General features: G+C 35.7%; 1 protein-coding gene across 3 annotated transcripts; it reads right to left on the bottom strand.

Annotated features, from left to right (window-relative positions):
• Positions 1-400: 400 nt before the first annotated feature.
• On the bottom strand, positions 401-9,404 carry LOC104087377 (ubiquitin-activating enzyme E1 1-like). Of its 3 annotated transcripts, none has more exons than XM_009591813.4 (7): positions 9,194-9,404; positions 7,656-8,035; positions 6,712-6,929; positions 2,847-3,641; positions 1,837-2,705; positions 1,307-1,739; positions 401-1,168 (listed from the first exon to the last, which is right to left on the bottom strand). In XM_009591813.4, the coding sequence occupies exons 2-7, from the start codon at positions 8,020-8,022 to the stop codon at positions 572-574; spliced, it is 3,279 nt and encodes a 1,092-aa protein (XP_009590108.1). In that variant the 5' UTR covers positions 8,023-8,035; positions 9,194-9,404; the 3' UTR covers positions 401-571. The 3 variants fall into 3 exon arrangements, with proteins under 3 accessions (XP_009590108.1, XP_009590107.1, XP_009590106.2); XM_009591812.4 differs by having other exon boundaries at positions 7,656-8,038; positions 9,194-9,360; XM_009591811.4 differs by lacking the exon at positions 9,194-9,404 and having other exon boundaries at positions 7,656-8,228.
• Between the last annotated feature and the right edge of the window lie 6,525 nt (positions 9,405-15,929).

Below are 15,929 nucleotides of genomic sequence, written 5' to 3'. Positions count from 1 at the left end.
ACATGCCTAATCAAATGGTGCCATATAAATTGGGAAAAAGGGAATCGCAAACTTCAACGGGCAGATATACCCAACACTTGTTCTAATGAGACATAGCAGCTATCTTGTGAAAAAGTCAAATGTGCACAAACTAGCTGGAATACCACTGGTAACAAAAAACCAACTTTTAATTTATAGCACATAAGTCAGAGAACTAATTTCTCTAACCGAAAATAAGTCAAACTATGCTTATATATTATATAAAATCAAAAAACACCGAAAAATGCTTAATCCTAGCTGCCACATGTATAAAATATCATGTAAGTTATAGACACGTCAACAATCAATTGTTTAAACCGGAGTCAAAGACAGCAGCACAATAACTGAACTAACATAAAGCATACTATATTCAACAGGAAAGTAGGTTCAAAATATTGGGCACCATCAAGTAATATATGAGGATCAGAGTTGCTATGAAAAGAAATATCTCCGTGTATCTTACATTATTAGAACATCGGGACAGGAGTATAGTGCATACAAGTTGTATGAACCTAAACTTTGAACAAATAGGGGAATCGATAACCAAGAAAATTTAACGGAAATATACGGACACCAGAGGAATATCAACGTCGTTATCTTCATCATCTTCACAGGCAACAACAACATCCAAGTGACGGCGATATGGTGGTAGCTCCACCTTGGCCACGTCCCTCGCCAAATCTACTACCTTCTTGTCCATTCGTTCCTTGTGCCGGGGGAACATGCTGTTAAAGAGCAGGCAGCTTCCACATGAAATGCTGTAAGCATTCAGTCCCTTGTCTGCAAGCCATTGGATTAGTTCTCTCAATGTAGGATTGTCCTTGATGACCCACCTATCCCAAACAGTCCAGCTCATATCTTGATGTTTGACAACCTTGGGCGGTACCGGCTCAGCCATTGAAAAAAGAGGTAGAGCAAGGTTGGCAAACGTGTTCCGGTAGTCCTCCAGTTTGTGGCCCCCATCTAGAACCTTATACAGCTCAAGGCAAACCAAACCCGTTGCCATCGCAGTAGTAGTCGCGATTGCAGGAATGATCCTCCCCGCGATAAACTTAGCTTTCAGCTTGTCAACTTCAGGGATACTGTAGTTTCTCGCTCTCATGTTAGCAAGTGCAGCTATAAGATCCATGTGATAATTAGTGTCATCGTCCTGCTCAACATCAACAAAAACATCAGTAGCCGAAGTAATCTAGCTGAAACTCATGCAATTTATACGCTACACTATTAGGAGGAATTTCATGCAAAAAGAATACACAATATTCAAGTTGGAATATATCGAAATTGAGACCTTCTCAAATTGAATAGGTTTCATCCTGAAGCCTGGTGTTAGATTCTTCCTATAGTGCTCCAACTTTGATATAAGTTCATCGATGACAGCAGCATCATCTATAGAAGCTGTAGAGAGACTAGTCGCCTTCTCATCAGTCACAATTTTCGCATCTTTTTTCGGTTGAAAATCTGGGACCATAACCTTGTCCACTGCTTCACTCAGTTTCTTTGGGTGCTTAGCCCAATCGGGAATAGGTATACCAAATGTCTCAGCACGTAAAATGGATGCAGCCATGATAAAATGGAGATGACTAGGGTCGGTAGAAGAGAACTGCAAGGGATGAGGGAAGCGCTTAGGAGCAGACCAAAAGGGGGCTCCAGAACTGGTCATAGCATCCTCAGGGAAAGTGAAAATCAGTTGTTTTACTCTGTTTGCAAAATAATCTTCAAACCTGGAAAAAGAACAAAGGTCAGAAACTGCAGAGATAAAGGCACCACTATGATAGTTAAACACAAAAAGGACGAAAGCAAAATGGTATCACGAATTACTTGAGGCGTGCCCATGCAATGCAATCTTCAAAGGTTTCACAGCTTTCTAGATCAAGGCACTCCAGAACACGCTCCAAATTGTCTCTGGCTTGAGCATCACCAGCATTTGTTTGTGCAGATGTATATTCACTTGGATTAGAAAGATAAGCATTAACTTCGGCTGGTATTTTCTCAAGCAGACCCTCAAATTCGGACCGTGCCCATGTCAAACAATGATCAATATTATGTGGGAAGGAGTGCAAAGTGCACATTGGTGCTTGTTTCTCTGGAGGATCTCTTGATGCACCATAATTCTCAGTCAGATGGGGAATCACCATCTGAGTGTTACATTTGGCACCAAGGGTTCCTGATTCAAGCAGTGGCTTCTGAAAGTACAAGCATCTCTGATCGACATAAAGTCTTGCATTGATATTGTCAAGTGCATTTATAACCACACTAAGATTCTCCCAGAAAGTGTCATCAAACACATTTTCAGTTTCAGGACCCACACGGTTCTGCAAAGCTTCAACTTGAAGCTGGGAATTTATCGATGCTGCAGCTGTAGCAGCAACAGTGGATTTTGCCTGGCCAATGTTCCAATCACGGAAGAGAAATTGTCTACTAAGGTTACTCTTCTCAATCACATCATCATCAGTGACTGTCAGTTTCCCTTGTTTGTTGCATGAAACTCCCATTAAAGCCAAGTTCTTCAGGAACTCACAGCCCAGGGCACCTGATCCCACCAAGAACACCTTCGCATCTTCTAGTTTCTTCTGGAATTTATGCCCAAACACTGAGATTTGGGCATCATAACGTGTATTTAATGGCTTGAGATCACTAGGATCCAGTGGCTCAGTTGGAAGTGATTCCACGGAGTCAAAGTAGAAGAACTGTTAACAAATTAAAGAGAAAAAAAAAAAGAGAATTGGTGAAAATGGTGCAGGGGGAGAAGGGAAGGATTAAAAAAGAATCTCCAAAAAATCCAGGAACTATGATAACAATGCAATGGACAGAATAACAGCAATTGTCACCTGAAAAAGTGGATGAAACTTCCCAGAGCAAGCCTTAACAACCTCCTGCCCAACAATACCCCCAAACATTGCAGCCATGGGATTAAGTTCAGCACCTGCACCAGAAGAAAATTGCTGTAAAAGTTTAGGGTTTATATCTTCCAATTTCCCCTCTCCCCTGCTTTCATTTAAATCAGTCGCAATAGTTATCAGCCTCTGAGCATCATCTTCTGAACCAGCAAGAGGAAACCGTGCCAATTCAGATCTGAACTTGTCTAATGCTTGGAATGCCAAATGCAGCAGAGGCGGTCGGTCAAACTTCGAGAAATCACTAAGAAGAAAATCGCCAGGATCCCTGATAGCCTCTCTCAATGTCTTAAACTTCAAAAGTTTGGGCTGCTTCACCTGAGTGACAATACCACCTCTCTCATAGGGACCGAAGTTTGTTGTGTCCTCGTCGAGGGTAAAGGAATAAGGTCTTGCACTTCTAATTTTTCTTGGCTTCCCATCATTAAGTTCTGTCATGCCCCGAACTTCTGAGAACACAACTAGGTCCCCATCCTGAAACTCAAGCCTTTCATCATCCACACACGAAACAAGGGCAGGGTTATCATTACTAATTGATGCAATAATGCCCGTATGAGGTTCTTCACCATCTACATCAAAAACTGTGAATTCTGGGCCAAAATCACAGAAGACATAACCAAATAGACCTCTCACTTCAGTTCTGATAAATGCTATAGGGGGTTGATGATTGTGGCAGTAACCGCTGAACTCCAGTGCATCCTCTAAGCTGGTGTTAGTAAATACCACAGCCTGCATTGAAATAATATAGGGAGTGTCGGCAGGAAATTATGATGTCAGTCATAGTAGAACTTTTACCAGCCCAACATCCAAATGAAAAGCAAAAGGAGATGAAAGATTTAGCAAATTGATATCCCTCAACAGGAACAAACTGCAAGAATCTGGCATGATTTAAGGCAGCAAGTGCACACTACATTCCCAAAAGTCCCAAAGCTTATAAAAATTCTCTGGTTGAACAAATTTGTTTCAATGGGCTAAGTCATGTCTCCTTATACAGAAATACTACCACAAAACGCACAAGTCAATTTGGATACTCAGGCAGCACCAGCCAAAAGTCATAGTAGCAGTTGTAGTACACATCGACATGAAAATATGCAAATGAATGCAGCATCACAAGATGTGAGCGAATCCACTTTTACAATTACAATTATAAACTATGCCTCAGTCCCGAGCAAGTTACGGTCGCTATACAAATCCTCACTTACCATGTTTCTCCATTTTAAATTCATTTCAAGCCAGCATAAGGATACAAACATGCTTCTAAAATTGTGCCATATTGTATCCTAACTTCAACTTGAATCTTTAGGGTAAGATTTCTTGTACGAGTTCATCCCTTCTTCCTCCTGTTTCATTCTTTCTTTGGATTGATTATATCTGTCTTCCTTTGAATCAAATCTTGTTGGGACTATTAATTAGTAGGTTCTTGCATATTTGTTTGGAATTTGACTAATTATATTTGTTATCTCATTCATTCTTTAATTCTATCGATATTGTCCTGGGGTTTGAATGATCGTTGGTGATAACAACAATTCAAGTTATGTTAAATACTTGCGTTTTTAATTATTCTAATCTATAAAATTCCTTTATTCTTTCTTAGTGGCATATTTGTTATGTTCTGCTAATTTGTGGTATCAGTCTACAGACATCAATCATGTACAATTTCCACCTTTCAGAAAAGTTCGAAGAATCAACCTGAGTTTGATCAGTAACCAAAATCCATAAAACCGAGGGATCTCTACCAAGAAAAATGTGTGAGCATGATTCAGATAACTATTATTAATTCAAAGAAGGATCCACAATAATACTATGTCAAGAGGTGAATAATAGTCTAGTTGGACAATTTGACTGTATTACCTCACAAGATAAACATTCCTACAACAACAACAACCCAGTATAATCCCACTAGTGGGGTCTGGGGAGGGTAATGTGTACGCAGACCTTACCCCTACCCTGAGGTAGAGAGGCTGTTTCCGATAGACCCTCGGCTCCCTCCCTCCAAGAACTACCCACCTTGCTCTTGGGGTGACTCGAACTCACAACCTCTTGGTTGGAAGTGGAGGGTGCTCACCACTAGAGCAACCCCTCTTGTCATAAGATAAACATTCCTCCGATCCCAAATTGCATCACTTGGATGACTTTCACGAGGAGACCAAGATGAAAGGTTGAATGTCATTCATTCTAATCTGGTAACTATATGCTAAAATAGTTGTTGCAAGATGCGTAATGCATGTCAAATTAAACAAATCATATGCACTAGTAGCATTAGTGGTTAATTAGACTGTATGAAGATGGTAGAATTCACAGAGGCCATTCTTCGCGGATGGACGTAAGCAGAAAGTAGGTCAATGAGAATCAGGTGGAGTATTAGTTGATAAAGGTGATTGTAAATTTCAACACATAGGTCTACCTTTTTATCTTCTAGCATCTCAGAAATGCAATAGCATCCACCTTTGTTTGTGTGTGTGCATGGGTGCTTTTTTTTTTTTTTTTGGGGGGGGGGGGGGGGGGGGTTGTTAAGTCATAAGTGACGGCCACCTTTTGCACGAAGATAAATACATATTACACAACCCCTTAAACTTGTCAAGATATCCCATTTAAGCACCTTATCTCAGGATGTGACCAAACTGAACACCTAATGTTACTTCAAACTGTGTCTATTAAACATACACTGCTGACATGGTAGTGTGGGTGATCTACACCGCTCTTAAGAAGCGTGAAATGACTTCAAATTGTGTTAAAATGGGCCCAATGAAACGTGTCAGCACAAGAAAAAATATATAGCTATTTTCCTTTTAATTACTTTCTTCTCCATCTTCTTCTCTCTTACTGGAAAATCATCAAAGGCAAAGCTCACCTTCTTCACTAAAACAAGAAGCTGCAGAACAACATCGCCTAAAATTTCATGGTACTACCAGGCATCCCCTGCTCACTCATCCTCTTACAGTGATTTTCCAGAATCTCTAGCCAAAACTATCACTTCTAAATCAGAATCCATGTCGACCCAGTCAAATTCCGCTGACCGCCAACAAAATGCAAACACGACTACACCACTCTCCACCGGTCAATACAAGCCCCGCCTTCTTAAAAAAAAAAAGAATTTCCAATACTGATTACCTTCAACTGGACATATCCATTTTTCTTCAACCACCCCTAACACCTAAGATCGCTTGCAGATTTGAGCCTCGAATCTTTGTTGATATAATCTGTAGTGGACCAATTCGTTTTGTTTCAATTTTCAGCTTTGAGCTGCTTGAAATGGGAAGAAGGTGCTGAATTTTTTTAAAACACATATGTGGTGGTGCCACTGCCATGGAGTAAAAGAACCAAAAATGGAGAAAAGAGCCAGCAGACGAAGGAAGGGAGGAGGGAGAAACATTGGCATGCAAAAAGTGTAATTTTCTTTTTTGAAAAAGTAACAAAATGCAAAAAGTGTAATTTTAAGCCACGTGTTTTTGTTTTATTGGTTACTCTGCCAGGGCTCCCCGTGTAAATTGCACGCATCTAATTTTTTTTGGCCAGCTGCTATGAAAGGGTTTAATAGACACAGTTTTAAGTGACATCAAGTGTTCAATAGGTCACACCCTGACATAAGATGTCTAAATGGAATATCTTGACAAGTTTAAGCGTCCGTCTGTGTATTTGGCCTACTTTTAATTTGAACCATGAGCTTCCAAAAAGTCTATATCACATATTTTAGATAAAAATCTACATAACAAGCTAGTGCATCAGTAATAACAAATAGTTTTCCATGAACAACCAAACTTCTCATGAAAAAAGCTAAAAACCAAAGCAGGCACCTCACCTGGAAATCAGAAAGCTTTTCCTTGTTCAATTTTGTAGTCAAAGTTGAGACAGCTACAGCATTGTTGAGCTCCTGTAGCTTTTGAACAGAAGCAAGTGCTCTGTTCTTACCAACATCACTCTCCGAGAAAATAAAATTGCTCGACAGATCCCACAACCGCACTTCTCCTTCATCATGCAGAGTCACAGACTTTACACCAGCAAGTATAAGATTCTTTGCTGCAATCATGTGGAAATACAGAATCACACAAAGGCAAAGAGACACTAAAATACCAAATATACCTATTGACATGACTCCACCAAAAAAAAGTTCAGAATTCGATCATATATAACCTACACTTATTGCTATTGCGATGTTAATAATTACAGGTATATCCAACTTATGCAACATCCTTTTTTTGCATTACATGTACTTTTTAATGCTTCTTCTTCATTTGTGCTTATCATCACTAAAACGTGTTCTTTAATTGGGCTTTATGCTTACAGCTCATAACTTATGAAACACCTGATAAACACATCCAAGACTAAGCTCCATGTTAGTAGAAAAGTCAACAAAACAGAACTTCCTGATTCAGAACTCAAAATCTAAGTCTACATTCCAAGATGTTAAAAAAACACAAATGAACACAGGATTAAGAAAAAGGGCAGCCCGGTGCACAAAGCATCAAGCGTTCATGCAAAGGGTCGCACCCTAATGAGTGTGATGTAGACAGTCTACCCCGATGCAAGCATTAATGGCTGATCCCACGGCTCGAACCTGTGACCTATAGATCACACGGGAACAACTTTACTGTTGCTCCAAGACTCCCTTTCGAACACGGGATTTTAAAAAAAAAAAAAAAAAAAAAGGTAACATAATTATGGAATCAACAACCTATAGAACACAGGATAAATTCGGAAACCTTAAAAAATCGACAAAAATCATTAAGGAACAATAGTCCATACCTGTTTCAGCACCAAGCCCTTGGATCCCGGAGACAAGAACATTAGAAGCAAAAAGCCGCCGCATAGTTTCACGACCATACACAGCAAGCTGTCGGCTGTGGAGATCCTCATCAATATCATGCGGATTTCCATCATCAAATGCCATTTCTGTTACCGACTGTTCACCGGCACTACTGCTGCTAGCGTTACCCTTAAAATTATTGCCTACAATCTTGTTAGTACTGCAACCGCTGGTATTCTCTTTGGCACCGGAAGAGATCACGCAACTAATTCTATGCTTTTTGAGAACTCTCTCTGGATCACAGCTGCTACTGTTACCGTCACCGTCAACTACCACGCCTTCTGCAGATCTCTTTCTAGGAAGCATATAGTGCAATAAACTGCTAAAAACTCGGCGAAAACCCATAAAGACAACCAAAATCAGAAAACAATTCAATAAATCAAGATCAGGAGACGTAACGTGCAAAAACTCAACGACGATGATAGGAATTATCAGATCAACAAAGATACCTAACCCTAACGCAGTAAATAGTTTCATTTGTAATTTATTCCAAACATAGTATATCAAGCAAAGAAGCTTATATCCCAACAAGAAAAGGCATACCATATCTTTTCATCTTTTATATCCTAACAGCAATAAAGGGAAACAGTGTCATCTGCAATTGATTCCAAATACAGTATATGAAGCAAAGAAGCTTGCACCACAGAGCAAAAGCATAATTTGTATTTGTTCTCTCAATCACAAAGATAAAATAGTGTATAAAATAATGTCACTTGCAATTGATCCAAACACAATATATTAAGCAAATAAGCTTGCATCGCAAAGACAAAAGCATCATTTTTTTTTCTATCAGCATAATTTGTTTTCTATCTTTTTTTTTACCTGAATAACAATGGACTGAACCTCAGTAGATTGTGACAGCAAGAAAGATAAAATAGTGTCATTTGCAATTGATTCCAAACACAGTATGTCAAGCAAATAAGCTCGCACCACAGAGTACAAGCATGATTTGTATTTTTTAGCTAAATCTCAGTGGATCCTAACAGAGCGTCAAAAATATATAGTATATTTTTTTTAAAAGGTCATTTGCAATTGATTGAAAACACAATATATCAAGCAAATAAACTTGCACTGCAAAGACAAAGGCATAATTTGTTTCCTATTCTCACTTTTAACACAAATGAAGAGCTTAATCTCAGTAGATCTTCACAGCAACAAAGATAGATAGTGTCATTTGCAATTGATTCCAAACACAGTATAAAGAAGCTTCCACCGCAAGGACGGAAGCATTATTTGTTTTCTATTTTTCTTTGTTTATACTACTAACACAAATAACAAATAGATGACATAATATAGTATAATTTGCAATTGATTCCAAAAATACAGTATATAAAGCAAAGAAGCTTCCACCGCAAACACAAAAGCTCGATCCGTTTTCTATTTTTTTTTTATTTTTTATTTTAACTACGAACAGCAAACAGTCTCGGATCGTGAAAGCAAATTTAATAAAAAAAATATGATTAGATAGAGAAATTACCGATCGCAGCGGTTGAGAAGAAATGAATGGAATATGTGCGGAGATCAGTGTGGAGAAGAATTTTCATTCGTGTGGAGAAAAAAGAAGCTTCGAGAGGAAGGGGTTGAGAGGTATTTATAGATTTACAGGTGCCTAAGCGGCTAACTATGGCGAAATGGGTGGCGTTTCCATTACGTGCATCGAGAAAGGAAAGAGAAAAGGTTGACTGCTGTTTTCGTTCTAGAAAGTACCAATTTGGAGAAAATGGTGACAATCCGAAGCACCACGCATTCACAAGTTTATCAAATCCAAATTTATTTTATTTTCAGAATAAGAATGAACAAATGTCAAGAGCATGTACTAGTATCATTTTATATGGCACTATTTAATTTGAAAAAACTTTATTACTTAATTTTTTTACTTTAATGTGTACATTTGTATCTATCTATCTATCTATATTATTATAAAAGTACGAATACAATATCGGTTTACAAAAATAATCTTATAATATTAAGTATAATAACTTATAATAAAAGGACATAATCGAAATTTTAAATATTAGCCTTATAATTCTATTAGTTTTAGGACATAATACTACACGTTAGAAATCTTACATGATTACCTTTAGGAATTCTATTACTATAATTACTTTTGGGCATAGACATATAATACTACATGTTAGCATGTATACCTAATACATTTAGGAACACATTATGTTTCCTTTTTAATATATTTACTTTCGGGGTAGAGACATATTATTAGTCATGTAATCCTATTACTTTTAGGATATATTTCTTAAAAATTCTTATTACTAATTTAATTTGAGAATGCATTATATTGTCCAAATTCATTAGAAAAAGGAGAGCATATATTATTATAAAAGCACAAATACAATATTAATAGACCAAAATAGCCCTAAAATATTAAACGAAAGAACTCGTAGATTTTGGGTGTGTTTGAATTCAGCCTCTCGTTACAAGAATTTGATCGACGGGTCATGCCAATTCCATACGAATCAGTACTGAGAAGCATGTGCCCAAAAGAAATATAAAAATAAAAAATAAAAGTCGTGAAAGGACATGACTGCAATAACCTATTTTTTGGACTACAATACCTTCTATGCTAATTTTTAATATTTAAAATTTTAAAATTAATAAATTTTTGTCTATTAAATTCTTATTAAAAATATGTAGGAAGGTTTAATGAAATCAATTTCATAAGAATCCTTCGTATTGGCAATTCATTACCACTCCATAATGTTCAATACCAAAAAAAATAAAAGTAATATTAAATAAATTGCATAAAGAGTTGAAATTGAGAAGAAAAAAAATACCTCCACTATAATATATTTTTATATTATATGTGAACTATTTTTTAACTCAAGTAATATTTTTTATCAATTTTTCGTGTAATATTAAAAAATACTCAATTATTAAACAACAACTAAGAAAATATTTAAGAATATAAATATATAAGAAAGAGAAAAAAAATGGTCGGTAAGAGTCAATACCACTAATGATTCTACGAACATAAAGATCTAAAAGTGAAATCTCATATCAATCTTTTACTCTTTGAAAATAAAATTTATGATGGATAAAATTATAATTAAAATTAAATATTTAAAATAAGAGATGAACTAATATTAAGATCTGAATCAACATAGAATAAATTATTTTTATGTTAAAATTAAATAATTAAATCTTTTAAATAATTATTTAGCAAGAAAATCCAATTCAATTATTTTTAAAATCCATCATATGAGTAAAATTCTTATTCAAGTTAAAAAAAATCTTAGGGTACATAAATGTATACCTAAGAGCGTTAGAATACAAAGTAAAAAGGTTAGTATATTATTAAGAATCGAAATATTATACAAGTGTATGAGAAAGCACAATCAAAGCTAAATCCTAAACAAGAACAAGTTTTCAAGACTATATTATAAAGAGTCGACTATAGTATAACGAGATTATTCGTTGTAGATGCCTCCGGCGGAATCAAAATAATATTTCTATGTCATGCATTACTTGCAAATATCATATCAAGAGGCATGACATTATTAGCAATAATAGCAAGTAGTATACCAACAACGATTTTATTGTGAGGCCACCCACTTTAGATTTGATAACCTCATCAAACAACTTAATTAACCATCACAAATATATCAAAGCAGAGCAATGATGCTAAATTTACAAGGAACGCAAAATTAATAATATGGGATGAAGCACTTATGGCTAAGTGTCAAAAGATTAAAATAATTGTTCGGAGTTCTACAGATATATTGGATATTAATGAACCGTTTGGTGAAAAATTAATGATGGTTTGGGAGGTGATTTCTGTCAAGTACTACCAGTAGTTTCAAAATCGATAAAAGCATAGACTGTAAAAGCTAGCTTGCCAAAGTTATACTTTTGGCCTCAAATAAAAAAGATTCAACTGACAAGAAATATAAAGTAAGAACAGATCCATTATTTAGTATCTTCTTGCTTCGTATCGGAAACGAATAAGAGCATCCAATAAAAGATGATTTGGTTCTTCCCTGAACACTTGGTTATCAACCCCAATGGTAATAGTAGTGCATTTAATAAGAGAAATATTTCTATCATTAGATTAAAACGTAATTTGTACAAGTCGCATAATAGAATTAAAAAGATATCTTAGCTAGCAGAAATGAATATCTTGATCAGCTAAATAAAATATGGATTGAACAATTTTATAGTAAAAACAAAATATTTTTCAGTTTTTAACTCAACAGAAAATGATGCCAATAATTACTACCAAGAAGAATACTTAAATACTTTAATACCTAATGGCATTCTACTATACATGTTTGTTGTCAAGTTTATTATTTCTTACGTATGTTAGAGTCATCGTATATATAATAGAATAAGTTAAAATTGATCTTCCATTGTATATATGTTGATTTTGAAGAACAATATGCCCGTCATGCTACTGAAAAATTTAGATACGCCGAATAGCTTATGTAATAGCACACTGATGATATATAGAAATTTTGATAATAACGTTATACATGCAAAAATTATGATATTGGTCAATGTGCTTCTAAGTATATTCTTATCCCTGAATTCAACTTTCGTCTTCCGAAACTAAGGAATATCCTTTTAAATTTGTGTGAAAAATAATTTGTAGAATGTTTATGTTTTGCAAATATAGTAAATAAAGCATAAGGACAAACATCCTAAATATTGGACTATATTTACTGCAATATATTTTCTTGCACGAACAACTGTATGTGTCACGGCCCAACTTCCCATATAGGCTGTGATGGCGCCCAACATCGCCGCTAGGCAAGCCAACGGTGAACTAGCCATGTATTTATTTTTTTTAACAATTTTGAAATAGTTAATTTTTATTTATTAAGTAAGTAAAAGATAAAAAAATTAATAAAATAAAGCGTAAATGAATATGAGAGTAAGTGTGGTGTAATAAATACTCACAAATCATCAAATGCCTACTAGCATATTTTCAAGACCTGGTGTCACAAGTGTATGAGTTACTAGTAGTATATACAAAACACTAAACTATTGTCTGTAATAGAGTAGACAGAAAGTTAATGCAAAAGAGAGACTCCGGGTGCTGCAGAACGGACTCGAAAGCAACTCACCACTAAGCCTCAGGGTATCGGGGGTGCGCGCCGGAATGACTGCCATATGCACCTGCCCAGATCCTGCACGATTAGTGCAGAAGTGTAGCATGAGTACATAAATAACATATACCCAGTAAGTATCCAGTCTAACCTCGAATAAGTACTGACGAGGGGTCGACATTGACACTTACTATGGGCCAATAATAAAATGCAGAAACTCTAAACATTTATGAAATATGAAAATAATAATAATAATAACACAATAACAAGCAGTGAATAAATAATTTTTTAACTGATAATAAATTTTAAAATCTTCATCTAACACATACTAGTTCCAAATCACTTCCGGTTATTAAATAAATTATACTTTTCAAGCCATAACATAATATCAAGTGTAATCGGATTTCGAGAATTGTCACGCACGATTTATGTCGAGGTCGTACGGCCCGATCCAAAATAATATGTACACTGCCGAGGGTCAAACGGCACGAACCATAGATGCATCTATTATACTGCCGAGGCGAACGACCCGCTCCCATGAGAATAGAGAAGTTTAGCTCGCTTGCGGAAGTGCTTGTGACACGAGAGGACATGGATTTCTTAGAGTTATTAAGTATTCCTCGATTCTTTCCCCAAATAAGAAATCTAACTTGGAAGTTTTCAACTTTAAAATCTCTAGTCTCAATTATATTTAAGATAATTAATATGCACAACAAGTATGACAGTACAATTAAAGCATGATGTAAATCTAAGACTACCCATCTCATGGAATATAGCTACGCACGGACTCTCGTCACCTAGTGCGTACGTAGATCCCCACACAAGTATTTCACAACAAAAAATACACCTAAGGGGATGAGTTCTCTCTTACAAGGTTAGGCAAGAGACTTACCTCTTTCTCAATCTCACTTCCGGCCCACAAATACGCTCTAAATCCTCAACTTGGTGCCAAACAACCTGAAACTAGCCAAATATTATATAAATAAATCAATATATATACTCAAAAATTCATAATTTAACTAATTACCCACCCCTAATTGGAAGATTCCTAAAATTAACCCCGGACCCATATACCCGAATTTCGAAAATATTCAAAGATAATTATTACCCATAACCTCACGAACTCAAATATATCTTTTCACCCAATTCCATAATCATTTTCGTGGTTAAATTCCATTTTTATCAAAACCTATATTTTTTACCAAACCCATAATTTTTATAATTTTACATGTTAAAATCTACCCATAATCTATGTATTTAACTTACATTGGATAGAAATTACTTACCTTCAATAGTTAGGTAAAAACCCCTATCCAAGAAGCTCCAAAATCGCCCAAGAGAGGAAAGAAATGAGTCAAAAATAGCTTAAGTCCCGACTTAAATGAACCTCACTGCCCAGCAATTTTCGCATCTACAGACAAAACCTCGCAGGTGCGGACCAAGCCCAGGTCTGCCTCCTTCGCTTTTGCGGCATACGCGTCGCACCTGCAACCTTCCCCGCTTCTGCGGTCTCCTGCCTCGCACCTGTACCTTCGTAGGTGTGGTCCCTACCTCGCTTCTGCGATCACTGGGCAGTCCACGCCAGGCCGCTTTTGCGGTCAAAAGCTCGTACCTGTGGTCAAAATTTCGCAGGTGTGGACGCACTATAACTGGTGCACCAGCAGTTCTATTGAGTCCAAACTTGGTCCGCGCATCGAATCAACTTATGAACTTCAAGTTCTTACAACTTGCTCTGAACGCACCGAATCATACTTAAACTACTCAGAATGACACCAAATTTTGTGTGCAAGTCTTAAATCACCATACGAAACTATTCCCAGGCTCAGAATCCCAAATGGACCCCGATAACACCAAAACTAACTTCAAACCAAATTTAAAGAAGTTGAAAAATCTTCAATGTGCCAACTTTCAATATTAAGCGTCGAAACGCTCTCGGGTCATCCAAAAATCGATCCGAACATATGCCCAAGTTCAAAATCATCATACGAACCTATTGGGACCGTCAAATCTCGGTTCTGAGTTCGTTTACTATAAATGTTGACCCAAGTCAAACTTAACTATTTTAAGCCAATAATAAGGAACTAAGTATTCTGATTTCAACCCGAACCCTTCTAAATTCTGAACTAACCATTTTCGCAAGTCATAAAACAGTAAAAGCACATACGGGGAGTCTTATTTAGGGGAACGTGGATTTAGAAAGCAAAATAACCGGTAGGGTCGTTATAGTATGTTGCACTTTCAAGAGGGATATCAAGATCGACAACAAAAGTTCTAGTTAAGAGAGAGCAATTAAAGCATTAGAAAGAAACATACACACACAAAAATATTGTCCACAAAAAAGTGTTCGTTAAGATACCATCACATTAAATAATTTTAAACTATAATACATAATTATCTAACTAACATGACAAAATTGATCATTTGTGTAAGCTTTGATGATGTCCTTATTTCAAATTCATGTATTATGCTAATGTAATAATATTTTTCTATATTTAGATGATTGTTATATTATTATATATAAAATTTCTCTCATTAATTAAATTTTATTATTCCTTCATATAAATAAATGTTTAAACTATCACGTGGCATTATTAACGTACAACGCACGTTCATAGATACTATATTAAAAGCACGAAAACTCTAAGCGAAATGTTATTTTTCTTTTTTATCCTTTAATAACAGCTTTTACAACGGACAAATTTGTAATTTAAGTTACTTTTCTAATATTTAGGACTTTAAAATTAATTAAAATTTTACATATTAAATCTTTCCTTATTAAACTAGGTAAGAAGTCCTAATATTTAGCAATTTAAAATCAATAAATCTTTTACCTTTTATAAATTGTTCTAATTGAAAATAACTCCTTTGTGCAATCTTGTAGAATCAAGATAAGAACTTATACGTTCACTTCAATGATTTCTAATTAAGTTATAATACGGGGATATAAAATTGCATATAATATTAAAATCATTTAATACAATATCATCTAAATTAAAATTATTCCAATATGTATTTTTAAAATTCTCATTTTAATCAACAACAACAAATCATGTGGAATACCACAAATGAGGTTTAGGGAGGATAAAGTGTATGCAGACCTTACTCATATCTGGTGAAGTAAAGAGGTTTTTTTCCGATAGACCTCCAGCTCAA

Source organism: Nicotiana tomentosiformis, chromosome 2, assembly GCF_000390325.3.
Source record: "Nicotiana tomentosiformis chromosome 2, ASM39032v3, whole genome shotgun sequence".
In the NCBI taxonomy this organism is placed as follows: domain Eukaryota; kingdom Viridiplantae; phylum Streptophyta; class Magnoliopsida; order Solanales; family Solanaceae; genus Nicotiana; species Nicotiana tomentosiformis.
This window is presented reverse-complemented; position numbering and strand designations above follow the sequence as displayed.